Source organism: Sarcophilus harrisii, chromosome 2 (genome assembly GCF_902635505.1).
Source record: "Sarcophilus harrisii chromosome 2, mSarHar1.11, whole genome shotgun sequence".
NCBI classification, from domain to species: domain Eukaryota; kingdom Metazoa; phylum Chordata; class Mammalia; order Dasyuromorphia; family Dasyuridae; genus Sarcophilus; species Sarcophilus harrisii.
In genome coordinates, this window is record NC_045427.1 from 157,436,486 (window position 1) to 157,451,056 (window position 14,571).

General features: G+C 34.1%; 1 protein-coding gene across 1 annotated transcript in view; it reads left to right on the plus strand.

The window, feature by feature from the left end:
* SEL1L2 (SEL1L2 adaptor subunit of ERAD E3 ligase) overlaps positions 1 to 14,571 on the plus strand; it is a 160,507-nt gene that overhangs the window by 96,563 nt on the left and 49,373 nt on the right. The window contains exons 6-10 of the mRNA XM_023494876.2: positions 1,728 to 1,781; positions 2,004 to 2,063; positions 2,175 to 2,256; positions 8,452 to 8,606; positions 9,309 to 9,365. Coding sequence (XP_023350644.1) covers positions 1,728 to 1,781; positions 2,004 to 2,063; positions 2,175 to 2,256; positions 8,452 to 8,606; positions 9,309 to 9,365 — 408 coding nt within the window. The remainder of the gene's footprint in view (positions 1 to 1,727; positions 1,782 to 2,003; positions 2,064 to 2,174; positions 2,257 to 8,451; positions 8,607 to 9,308; positions 9,366 to 14,571) is intronic.

Consider the following 14,571-nt stretch of genomic DNA (forward strand, 5'->3'; position numbering starts at 1 on the left):
TGATAGGACACAAATGCAAAATTGAGACAGTTCTTGTCCCTCAGAATCTTACATTTTAATGAGAAATAACAACAAATGTAGGGGACTGTCAGCCATGGAAAGGAGTTTTGATCTGGAGAGTCAAGAAGTTATGAGTGGAGTGATAGAGCAGTTAGTTATAACATCTTTTTTAATAGCAATGGTAGCTTATTATTAGTATTCTCACCAAGATGTGGAAAATAAGGAGATAGAATTTGAGGCAGGACAAATAGCAAGAGTTTTAGGTAAGCTAGACGGGATCTTAAAAATGGGTTGAAACTAGCTAGATATAATGGGTTAGGTGAATGTGCCTTTTCTAGTCAAAACAATTGAGCCCTAAGGCAGAATATCCTAATAGAGTGGATTAGCTCTACAAGGAAGATGGGAAGTTATCTCTGGAGATCTGGTCCTGATTTCCTGGTGGCTGATTAGATGGGACTCAATTTAATAATTAAATTCAATTATTGAATCATCTTTCTCTAAAGACCTGACTATCCTCCTAACTTTTTTTTTTTCTGTTGAAGGTATCATTATTATCTCCCCAATCACCCATGCTTGAAAATTATGAGTCATCTTTAAACTATTCCTCTTTGACTCATCCTATCTGCATTATTCTCCATTGTCCAATCAGTTGCCAGATTTTATTATTTCTATTTCAGTTGCCAAATTCTATTAATTATATCTCCACAATCTCATATCTGTCTCCTTTTTTGCACTCCCACTGTCACTATACTGATTAAGGATTTCATCATCTTTATTTTTATAATCATCTCCAAACTAGTCTTAATTACCCTCTAAACCAAAATCCACATTCCTGACAATATAACAACAATAATTTTACACATACCACATTCTAGTTAACTCTCCTCCTTACTAACTTTGGTCACATCCTTGCTCTTTCCACAATATTGCCTTTATTTATGCCATGTCTCAGGATGTGGAACAAATGGTATTTCCATCTCCATCTGATGATCTTCACTTTCCTTTATAGCCTAATTTGTATCCTCAGTGAAGCCTTTACTGGTTCCCTTAGCTAGAAAAGGGATTTGTGTCTATAAATTGTTTTTAATGTCTCCCCTATCATCACCACCACCATTAGAATGGGAATTTCTTGAGGACAGGAAGTATTCTTGTCTTTTCTGTATCCCCAATATGTAGCATGATATCTGGTGTACAATAAATATTTAATAAATATTGACTAGCTAATTAACTTACTGATATTTTCTGTTTTTTTATATCACTACTACTTCCCATTAACTTTTCACCTCATACCTCTTCTCTTATACCAAAGAAGAAATAGTTCATCAAAGCAAACTGACCCATTAATCCTAATACCATAGACAGCAGTTTATACCTATAGTTCACTGCCTTTGTATTGAGGGAAGGGGTTCATCATTAATCTTCTGAAATGAAGAATGGTCCTTATGTTCATCTGCATTTTGATGCCTATTAGTGTTGTTGTCTTTTATTATTATGGTTATTACATATGTTAATATATTAATTTGCTATGCAACTGGTAAGCTATTATTTATGGGAATGTTAACTTATTATTACTAATAATAATTTCTAATATAATGAATACATGATAGTAAATCAATAGGTGAAATTTAAGTTTTTAATTACTTATTTTGGAAATAATTTTTTAAAAAAAAGAATATTTTAGAAGTATATTAATTCATTACATTTTCCTCTTATTTTGAGACTTTTAGGCATTAGGATTTCTATCTTCATATGGAATTGGAATGGAACATAACCAGGCTAAGGTATGATCCTTTTATCTTTTCTAGAATAAATTTGATTTCAGGAAAAGATATTAGATAAAAAGCCTGTTAAAAGGTCCAAAAGTAAATCAGGGAAGTAAATATATCAGTTACTTTGATAATGAGCTACATTATAATACAACACTAATAATAAACATCAAGGGACTAGGTTTTCCTCCCACCTCCATTTTTTAATTCTTCAAAAATCTTGATTCTTGATCCTAGGCGCTGGTATATTATACTTTTGGAAGTGCTGGAGGAAGTTTGATGTCTCAAATGATTTTGGTTTGTAATTGACACATTCCTATACCCCATTACTTATCCTATAAATAGAACAGTTACGTTATATCAAATGTTATTTAAGGAATAATATGTATTTCTGTATTATGTTTTCAGGGGTACCGATATTTGTCAGGAATCAATGTTTTACAGAATTGTGAAGCTGCACTTTTCCATTACAAGAATGTAGCAAATTATAGTGAGTATTTTACAGTTTGTTTTATGATTGATAAAAAAAACATGAAAAAAATTATTTTGAAAAATCATCCTGCTGAGCACTGTAACACTAGCCTGTAATTCCAGCTACTGAGGAGGTTGGGGCTGAAATAGATCAGGCTCTAGAGTTGTGCTGTGGAGGGGCTGTGCTGACTAGTTAAGCATCAACAGAATGAGCCACTGTAACCAAGGACCTCCAGATTCCCTAATGAGGGGCAAACCAACCCAGAAGAGAAACACACACACAATAGGTTCAAGTACACGTATTGATTAGTGGTAGTACTAAGCCCATGACTAGACCTTGAACTTCCAATCTCAGCAAAATGGTGATACAGCATCTTTAAATAAGAAATCATCTTAAGATTGTATAATCTTTTAATTGTACCATGTAATATATTAAAATAAGTGGTCATAATTTTAACATGCATTACATTTCTGTGCTTTCCAACATCATTACAACAACTAAAATTTTGTAATTCTTTTAAAATTATTTTTGCAAAGTTGGAAATGACTAACCCCAAAACCACTTTCCATTTTCCTTAACATATATACCCAGACAAATTTATTTTACTAATTCATATTGTATTCTTTTCTAAAATCAAAATGATGAGTGCAACATTAAGTCGCTATTATAAGAAGATATGAGAAAAATGTTAAAATAGACTGATAATAACACTATCCAAAGTTATAATTATATAAAATGTGATTATTGATTTCAGCCTACTATAAATGTGCAGCACAATTCAAATAATGAAATGACTTCAGAAAATCTATTTTTTGCATTAATTGGACATAAATCAAGATCTAGCCATATTGGAATGTAAGCTCTTTACAAGCAAAATCTGTCTTGCTTTTTGTATTTGTATCCCCATTGCATAGCACAGTTCCTGATAGAAAATTAGTGTTGAATAAATGCCCTTTTCATTTACATTCAAGGGAAGTAAAAATTACAAAGAAAACATTTGTATACTTTATTACTACAATAGAGGAAAATATTCCTATCATGCTCTTGCTGATCTGCCAAGAATAAAGCCTGGGCTACTACTTGTTCTTTAAATAATTTTACAAATTATAGAGTTACTATATGTCATACTATAATCTTTAAAATTTTACTGGAATAAGTAAATAAATTATACTGATTGTTTTAATACTGAAAAAGATCCATGATTTCTTTGGTATGGGCACTTCCACTATGAACATAGTTCACAACCTTCTTACTGCTTAATAGATTGTTTCATGAACTTCTGTGGGTAAAAATCATTTTATCACCTGATGGCCAAATTGCCAGTAATGAGACTCTCCACATTTAGATAGGAGGACAGACAGTCTGTCTCCAGGCTTCTATTTGAAGCCTTTCCAGCTTGGTAGAGGCTGCCAAAGGTTGTGATCCATTGGCATAGACTTTGAAAGCTCAGGGTCACCTCCAAGCCTAGGTGAAACATCAGAGGAAGACTCAAGAGCAAAACAATTTAAATAGTTCTGTAGAATCCTCCTAAGGATTCCCTAAGGGTGGGAATAATTATTCTGGAATATGTGACATGTTTACATTTCTGCTATCAAAGCAGTGAATAATTCATCTTTGTGACTGTCAGAATATAAGGAAAATCCAAAAGGGAAAAAAAAATAAGATTATTTTTGATTCTGAGATGTCACATATAAAAAAATAATCTCATATGCAAATTGGCCTAACGCTATTATAAATACCACCTATTTACATAGTACCTTATGAAAAATTCAAAACATACATTTTTATTATGTATATACAAGCATGTACATATTTCCAGGTTCATGGAGGTGCCAAAAGTTGGTTTCCAGGTAACCAAGTTTTTATTCTTTTTTCAGTAATTATATTCTTGGGGTAAGGGAACTTTAGTTGAAAAAGAATAAATATTTCGAAGAATTCTCTAAGGAAAAACAGAAGGATTATAGATGAAGTAGGAGTCAAGGCCTTGAGGAAACACATTCCATTTCAGATTTTATTAGGAAAGAGTAGAATGAAAGAAGGGAGTAAGGAGGGGAAAAAGTGAATAGAGAAGAAAGGAAAAAGGAAAGGAAAAGAAGAGGATAAAGGAGAAAGAGGGATTCAAAAAGGAGAAGGACAAAAAAAGGGACACAAAAGAATTGGCAAGGCAAAAGCAGTATGCTCATCAATGTACTAATAAAGTGAGAAGAATGACCCAAATACATATAGTATTTGCCAGAATAGCTTTTCAGCATATGCGGTCATGAGAGTTATGAGCAAGTAAGCAAAGGACCTAAAATCGTGCTCCTAGTAAGTTTAGAAAGCAGTGATCAGAACAAGAACGTGATGTTAGCCTTTCTATTAAGTTCAAATAAATCTGACCTACCAAAGTCCTGTCTGTCTCCCTCCTAGAAAAAAGGACCTAAAGAAAGCTTCTCATTTGGTAGATTATCTGTGAGCATAAAATGTCCTTAAAAATGGAGATATATATGAAAGACATTTTTGCAAGGGTATGAAGTTGAAAATAATCTTTGCATGTATTTTGAAAATTAAAAAGCTATTATTGTTTTAAAAAGATATGAAAGATAAATATAGCAAGTATTCCCAGATATTCCCCTAAAACTTCTCACTTTATGAGAAATGTCATTGGATAAAGTTAATTTTTTGACAAGACATGAGCTTAACAGTTTTGAGTATTTGGTATTTTGTTAAGAATATAATGATGATGAGATTCAAAGCTTATGAAGTTATACAATTGGCTTGGCATAGTCCAAGAGAGGGAAGAACTAAATTTTCGTTTCTATGTTTTCTGACAGAGTATAATCATAGGCAACTCTCTAAAGCTGTAAATTGCAGAGAAGCTGCTGATCTACATTGGGAGAGAAAATTTCCTCACAGGGAAATTCACTATGCCAATAAATTCACAGGCAAAAAAGAAAGTCATGGGGAATATGTTTATTGAATTGATAAATAACACAAAGTCAAGCCAGTCAAGTCAAAAAAGCATTTATTAACAGCCTGTTTCTAATGCCAAGCACTAATGATACAAAGAAAGCCCTATCCCATCACCACAACCAACAAATGAAAAAAAAAAAAAAAAGTCTGCTTTCAAGTACATAAAGAAGGAAGCACCATGCAAACAGAGAAGATAAATTGGAAATAATCAGTAGAGGAAAGATACAGGCAAAGGATTAGGAAAAGCTTCAGGGAAGTCAAGCAGGGTCCCCATCAGGACAGAGAAAGCGGTTGTGGTCCTCCAATGATAGCCACAGATGTGTCCTCTCTGCAGTTGGAGAGATGAGCTGGTCCGGCCCAGACAGCCACCTCAGAGAGCTCTCCAAGGTCCTTTCATCACTGCAATAGGTGTTGTAGAAGTGGAGTCCCAGAGAAACTATAGCAGGGATAAGTAACATTCAGTGATAGAACTAGGATGCAAAATGATCTTGACTAGCTAAAACATGGGACCAAATCTAACAAGATGAAATAAAAAAGGGATATATGTGAAGCTTTACATTTGGACCAGGGAATCATATAATACAGATAGCTGTCAAAACATTTGAGGCTTTTAAAGAACTGCAGGCTCCCTGTGAGTCAGCTTTGTGATATGGCAGCCTAAAAAGCTATGGTGATCTTAGGCTCTCTTAAAAAAAAGTACAACATTATTCGAAACAAGAGAGGTTTTGTTTTAGTTTTGTTTTGTTTGGGGGCTTTAAAATTGGAGGGAGGAGGAAATAAATGGTGACAAAGCATTTAAAAGCAGGAAGGAACAGAAGGAAGTTCTGTGGAAACTACAAAGAAGCAGGACAACTTAGAAAATGACAAGTTAAATTTATCATATACTTTTTTTAAAGAGTCAAGCTGTTCATAGTAAAAATTCATAGTTTCACATGTATGTTCTTTGTATGCAATAATGTTTATAGTTCCTGAGTGTTTGTTAAATATAGAATAGCATGATATTTTTTAAGTTTTTTTTTAAAAGACATAGTATCCAGGACCAAGAAAGTGATGGTTCTCCTGTATTCTCTCCTGCCCAAACCAGTTAACAAGTATTTATTAAGTGCTTAAAGTGGTCTACAAGTATTTAAATACCTATTTCATGGCAGGCAATTGTGCTGTCATATTGTCACAGACATACATAAAGCTTGAGCAAGGTCTGTTGTTATATCCTAGCAGAGGGCCAGAAGAACCTACCAAAAACCAGTGGCTCTTCCCCTTCTGTTTCAGGGCTTGTAAACTATGGTTTTGAGTGAATATAGATACACAGAATACCTAGAAGTAGTTTTATTGAGTACTTGAGGATAAATCAACTGGATCAGGTGGCCTGAACTCAGGAGAAACATCAATGAGAAGTTTCCTTAGAATTTTCCAATACACCTAACCCATACTCCATACTCACCTACAAATATTGTGTTCAGTTCCGTATTTCCTTTTAGGAAGTATATTGATATGTTGAAAAATATTCATAGGAGTACAACAGGGTTATCCAATTTTAAAATCATGTCAGCTGGAGATCAGTTGAAGATGCTAAAACTAAAATGAAGTTAGGGATTACACAGTAGTTGTCTTGAGTATTTATTTGAGCAATGCCTTGTGTGGGGGGAGAAAATGGGGGGGGGGTAAACTTAATCTGCTTGACTCCATAGGGCAGAAGTAGGAGCAATTAATGGCTGTGTAACCATTACACAGGCATTTTTACATTTAATGTGGGCCAAAACTTCCTAACAATTAGAATGATTCAAAAGGGTAGTGCTTTGTTTTGGGAAGTGTAGCAGGTTGCTTCTCATTAGAAATTCTCATGAAAAGGCTAAGATTACATTAATTTTGTTTTGCTTTTGCTGAGGCAATTGGGGTTAAGTGACTTGCCCAGGGTCACACAGCTAGGAAGTGTTAAGTGTTTGAGATCAGATTTGAACTCAGATTCTCCTGACTTCAGGGCTGGTGCTCTATTTGCTGTGCTATCTAGCTTCCCTGATTACATTAGTTTTATTGACCATAGCAGTACACCTCTGACTTTTATTGAAAGTATTGTCCAATGCTCTTTTTCAGAAGAGCTACTATCTAGTCTTAATTCTTCTCCCAAATCCATTTTGCATGTATGGAATTGGTTTGGGAACCAAAATATGATACTTTGCATTTATCCCTATTAAGTTTTGTCTTAATAGATTCAACCCAAAGTTCTAGGTTTGGGGGAGAATTCATGCCTTTGTTATCCGATGTGAGTCATCTTCAAATTTTATAAACATTTCATTTATACCTCTGTACAAATTATTGACAAAAATGTTAAACAGCATAGGAATAAGCACATTTCCCTGGGACAACCCAAGAGGTCTCCCTAACTACCTCTGACTAGACATTAATGACTATTCTTAAGGACCAACCATTTAATCAGTTCCAAATTTCCCTAAATGTACCATTGCCTAGCTAACATTTTTCCAATACTCAAAGAGATATTGTGAGATACTTTTAAAAATGTTTTGCTAAAATATAGGTAAATACTACTTACAGCGTTCCCCTGATCTATCAGTCTAGTAAACCAATAAAAAAAAAAAAAGAAAGAAAGAAAGAAATGTTAATCTTGCATGACCTACTCTTGATTCTCTTTATCACTGGTTTCATTTCTAGATGTTTACTAATCATTCTATGACTTAGAGAATATTTGTATGGTTTCCATTCTTTGCTTTTTTAAAATTAGGACATCATTTATCCTACTCCAACTCTAGACTACATTTCTCCTTTTCTATGACCTTTTTAAAAACCATTGACAGGGGCTCAACAATCACAAATGTCAGTCCTTTCAGTCCCCTTGGAAGTTATTCATCTAAAAGTACTGAACTGAACTCATCAAGAGCATCTAAGTGCTATGTTACTATTTCCTTGATTCCCTTTGGGTTTAACTCCTCCTCCCTATTATTTTTGTTCTATTTTTTTTCTTACTCAGAAGTATTTAGTGATATGATTATTGTTTTAAGATGAAAATTCAGTTCATCTCAATAAAAATTAAGCACCCATTAAGGTCCACACGTGATAATCTAAAAAGTTGAAAATAAATAACTAGGCTTCTTGTATGTCTATTAAAAATGTGCAGGAATCATTAATCACTAAAAGTAATAATTTGACACTTGAATAGTCAGCAGCCTCTCTGCTTTAGTCAATTGATCTTCATTCATTGGCTATCATATGTATCCTTGATTATTTCTGGTATGTTTCTATTCACAGTTGCTGGTAAATTGGAAAAAAATGAAGGTGTCCCTGTGGAAAAAGTGAGACTAGCTGAGAGACCTGAAAATCTGAGTTCCAACAGTGAGATTTTGGATTGGGATGTATACCAATACTATAAATTTTTGGCAGAAAGAGGAGATATTCAAATACAGGTAATGCATACAAATGAGTTTCCACTTTTATGACAAGCAAAATAACAAGGGGCTTAATTAACCATGAACCTATCAGAGTGCAGAAGGGAAAAGTATATTCTTTTCTATCCGACTTCTGTTTTATCCAATAGTTTTCCTTAGCTTGTGTCTCCTACAAAACAAAGAGTCTCCCTGAGGCTACAAGCATGACTGTAATAAAAATTGCAGAGTTATTTGCATTCTATTATTCCAAGTGAACATTTCTTTGGGGGAAAAAAATGCTTATTTTTAGAGAGAAAAGGAAAAGGCATCAAAAAGTATTCTTCATTTAAATGGATTTAAGAAGGACTCATGATCAATATATTTTAGAGAATGATATTTTAAAACCATTTCAGTGGAATTCATGAGGGCAACTATTTAACCCCTCTTGTATAAGAACCTAGTTGCCATATCCTAGCAAATCAACATACTGTTGGGACTGAAAAACTATGGCTAGCAATAAACAATTCCTGATGTATTTAGAAGAGCACAGCTCCTCTGTTCAGAAAAAGATGCCTAAGCTAGTAGCTTTATGCTGTCTTCTAAGATAAACAAAATGCAAGAAAGATGATGAATCCCTGAAGAATCCAAATACCATAGCAACATTATGCATAATTGGTTGTTCTTTCTGTGTTCATGAGACTGAATGTTACTAAAGTAAACATTTTTAATCATTATTCTTAGGTATCTCTCGGACAATTACATCTAATAGGACGGAAAGGACTAGAACAGGATTTCTATGTAGGTATACATGTAATTCAGCCTTAAAAATTGGACGGGATGTATCATTAATCTTGGTAGAGTTGTAGATGATTTTGGCTTTAGGGGAAGAAACATTGATTGGGATTAAGGATGAAATTAGAGGGAAGGGGAAGAATGGAGAGCACTTCCTAGAAGCCTTTCATTTATTTTCTAGGAGGCACCTTAGCTTCACTATTTCTTAAAGGATACAAATAACCCAGGAATAACATACTTACCTCTTCCTGTTGTCCTTCTCAAAGATAACATGAGACATGAACAGGGGAATAATGTCAGGGCTGGGAAGAGGAGAATTCAGGCTGATTTGGTGGGAAGGAAGAATTGGTCTTTTTTATCACCCCTGAAGGAAAAGCTAATACATAAGTCGTGATACCTTTGTTTTAAAAAGATCAAGCTTCCCTTCCTATCTTAGACTGTTAACCATTATTTACATTATTGATTGGTAATAGAATTAGACAGGCAGGCCCTTATGCACAAAAAGATGGTTAGAAAGTTTGCAACCATTATTCTAACCCACATATACATGATGACCTTAACCACCTATGCCAGGTAATATGATCCATGCATCCTCCGACTTGTTCTGCTGGGGATTTGGCCTGGTCATAGATTCATTAGACACAGGCCTATATTTAGCACTAAAGCAATTAACTTAGAGCATAATTAAAAATATTATTAAAATTTTTTATATATTTGCAAAGCACCTTTCAGTCATTTTTTATTAACTAGTCTTCACCTTATTCCTATGAGATGGGGAAGTAATTAACACTTTACATTTATGGTAAGAAAAATACATTGTTCATGGAAAGGTCTTCTACAGAAGACAGAAAACATTAAAAAGAGATAATTTCTAAAGCCTAATAATTGTTATGAGAAGCCTAATAATTGTTATGAGAATCAAAATCTTATTCTGAGAGAATGGAATGAGGTATTTTTTAATTTAAATAAGTTTTATTGATGGCTTTTGTTTTTATATTCATCATTTTTGGGTATACCATTCCCTTCAACCCAGAATTGAATACTCAACAGGAATTTCTTAAATGATACTTTTATAACACTTACCATTTAGATTCATGCCACAGTCTTTCTCTCAAAGAATCACATAGACTATTTTTTTGTATTCTAAATTTCCTATTATTAAGTAATAAAAATAGCTATTCAATAATAAAATCTATTTAAAAGAAAAATCAGCTAGCCCTTTTTGCAGATCTTGCTTTATTTTTTATGAGTTATTTTTATTTTAATACTGAGTTTTAGGTTTTATGGAAGATACAGTGAAGACTGAGTAAGCCTCATACAAATAAAGGTTATTTCATAAAATGTAATGAAATTGCTAACCTGTGCAATCTGAAATGAATGTATTATAAATCTTTGGATTTTTACACATCTCATAATCTTAACTTGTTATATAAGGAATTCTAGAACCTTGTTGTCACTGCAGTGGGCTGCTTGCAGTAAGTCAAAAGTCCAAGGCTAGAATGACTTTCTTTACATTACTCTCTGGAGAAAAACAAAATCTTTAATCAATAAACAGTGAGAGTTTCACATATTCTATTAATAGTGAATCCTGATTCAGTACTTTTTTTCTACTATTTAGGATCACCCATGCCTAATCTATAAATTGGGGGGGGGGGGGCTTTCAAATTTCTTAGATGCAAAAATATGTCACCTAAATAATACAGGACAAATATGGCATTGTGATGAAATGGAAAGAGAATTGATCTTGAAGTCAGAACTCTTGAGCTCAAGGCTCAGCTCTAACCCTTACTAAGCTATGTTATCTTGGGCCCTTGCAAAATGAAGGTTAAAACTACTTACACTTCTATACTATAGAAGTATCATAAAGAAAAAATGTTTTAGGAACATGTCAAACATAAATGTGAGTCACTGTCACTTAATCTTTTTCTCTCCCAGTCCTTCCATCTACTAGCTATTACTAAAACTGACTTTCCCAGATAACACAGCCCTCCTTGCCATCCTCCTCAGGACTAGCTGAACCTTTATTCATTTTCCTCGATTGATTGATTAGGACAAGAGAGTTGGAACATACCTTCTTCCCACTGCCACTTCCAGGTTCTCCCCCTACATGATATTAATTTATACTACCCCATCAAAATCCTGGTAACTATAGCTTATGGACCTCTAGGTTATTCTTTATTGCTCAATGAGTTCAGTACATGGCTCGCAGTTTTTCTCTATTCCCCTACTCCTGTCCTCATACTAGGAGATACCAATATATATTTTCTCTGTCTCTCTGTCTCTTCCTCTCAGTCTGTGTGTATGTCTATCTGTGTCTTTCCACATCCAATTGCCTTTCTGACATCACAAGATGGATGGTCAGTAGATAGCTTAAATTCAACAAATGCAAAACATTATTATCCCCCCTAAAACTTTTTCTTCTCCTGTTTTTATCACTTTAGAAAGCAACACCATCTTCCCAGTCTACAGACTTTTTTGTATTAGATCATTTTTCTGTCATTTTTGATTCTTCTTGACACTATTTAAGGTTCTCTTGGTAAAAAAAATTAGAATGGTTTCCTTCCCCATTTCCTTCAATAGATCATTTTATAGATGAGGAAATAGAGGCAAATGAAGTTAAATGATTTACTTAGGGTTACACAGCTAGTAAGTGTCTGAAGCCAAATTTGAACTCAAGAAAATCTTCCCAATTGCAGGCCTGGCACTCTATCCACTTAGTCACCTAACTGCTCACAAAAATATTGTGTGTGTGTATATACATGTATAGATAGATAGATAGATTTATATATATATATATATATTTTTTTTTTTAATTTTGTGCATATTTATGTAGACACAAAAAAGAATGTTTACATAGGTCATACATGTGTTTTCTGCTCCTTGAGGGCAATAGGCTATTTTACTTTTGTGCCTATCACTAAAAACAGTACATTTATTGCAAGTAGAAGCAAATAGAAGTTCATTTATTAAATAGCTTACCTACTTAGATTATATCATAGACTGACATTTATAAGCAACTTTAGAATTCATCTAATCTAAGCCCCTCATTTTACAGAAGAGCAAATCCAGGGTTCAGGAATTGAGTTTTCCTAGTTTACACAAGCTATATATGGAAAAGTCAAGATTCAAATCCTGGAACCCTGACCCCCAGATTTACTGTTCTTTCTGCTGTACCACATTGCTTCTTAACAAATTTCATTGAAACATCAAAGTGAATCTGAGCCAGTCAATTTGCCTCAGAATTGTAGCTGTTCCAAAAGTAATACTCCAGTCATTCACTGGGCAACTATCCCTTGCACAGACCTCTGGGCCTCTCACCACAGAATAGCCTCTTCAGTTTCAGAAATACTTTCCTATTCAGAGGTGGGAGATTCTTTGAACTGGCTAGAGCCTGTCTGTCAGAATTCCAAGTAACATGTGCTGCTTTATGTAATTACCATTTAGGGTAGTCTTATTGATTAACCCAGTTCACTTACTGTTTTAGACATTGTCTCAAAGAATTAAGGCGGGGGGTAGGGGGAGAGATAAAGTCAAAGGAGTTTTTTTTACTTCTCCTATAAAATAATTTTTTAATAAAGGCCTGTGAAATTTTGATTGCATTATCTTGAATTTTCTACACAGAATATTAATGTGATTATACTTACAAATATGCACACAGGCTCAGAAATGACTAGATTTGACAGATACATTTTGGATGTCTACTAGTAAAATCAAAAAGGAAGAATTAGAGTATATACTGGGAAGAAGTAGTACAAGATTTTCTAAGACAGTTTCCTTCCCTCCCCCACTTCGATAAAGAAAACACAACCAAAGTACTATGGGGGCTTCAGTCACTGTCAAGTGAATAAGCTACTCTCTGGGGGTAAATTAGATATTTTGGAAAGATTCAACAACTCCTTTGGGCCTCTGAGGCACATCGTTTTTAAAACAATTCACCAAAGGCTTAATTTGTGTCATAGGGAACAGTTTATTCTCTTATAAAGGCTTGGGTGCATTTTTTTCTTCCTCTAAATAGTTGCTTTAGAGAAATAGTATTGCAGAGTATTTGTAATGTAGTAACTAGAAGACCTTACAGTCAGGAAACCTAGATTCTGCATCAGGTCTGCCATTAACTTGATCTGTTGTTCTGTGGACATAGAAAATCACCTAAGACCTGTGAGCCTCCACTCCTCATCAGTGTGAGAAATAACTACATTGCCCTTTGGAAGAGTGAAGTTAAAAATCTTTCATTACACAAATGCAAAACTGTGTAACTTATAGAATAGGAACACTTGTAATCAATAGACATGTCTTTCCTATGCTTGCAAATTACTCCCCTGCTGCCCCAATAAATGAGTAAAATAGAGGTCACAATCCATCCTCACACATGAGTGTAAATCTGTACCCCAGTTACATCATTGCATCTTCCCTTGGCATTCATCTTACTTGGACGTAATCCAATCCTTCCCCTAATTCCTTATTGGCTGAGAACTATAAAGACTATAAAGAATCTAATTCTCCCACATGAGTCTCCTCCCCTAATTACATCATTACATCCTCCCCCCAAGCATGTAAGTGGTTCTCCACTTCTAATTACATTTTACAACAAATTCTAAATCCCTATTACATTACGTTACATTATATTACATTCTCCCTCCATTTTCCTTTTATTAGTTTTGTTTCCTTGTTCCCTGTTTCAGCCTCCATTTTCTAAGCTTCAACCTCAACTTTCTAATTTAAATTTCGTCCCTCTCCTCCTCTTCATAATTCTGTGGAAACCCCCTTCCTCCAACAATTTGCACAATCAATAAAATGGTTTTAGTAATATATAAAGAACTTAATTGTAGAAGTTCCTTGAGATAATGTATTTAAAGCATTTATCATTATCATTATTGACATTTATCTCCATGAAACTTTGTGCTTTTTTAAAAGTTCAGTAAATAGGAATTAGGAAATGATTCTGAAATAAGATGTCAATATGCCTATGAGCAACTCCTGTTTAATTAAAAAAAAAAAAGCTCTATATGCTTCTTTGAGGAGAACAACCTCACCCTTGAATAGGATCAACAAAATATTACTGTCCCACAAAACAGGTCTGAAGGAACCATCCACCTTTGATTACTATAGGTGCTCCCTTTGATTATTTCAAGTAAACCAACATAAAGACCTTTCTGAGAGATGATGGGAGTGTATATCCAATCCAGCCCTGGTTCATTTTGAGGTCCCATTCATT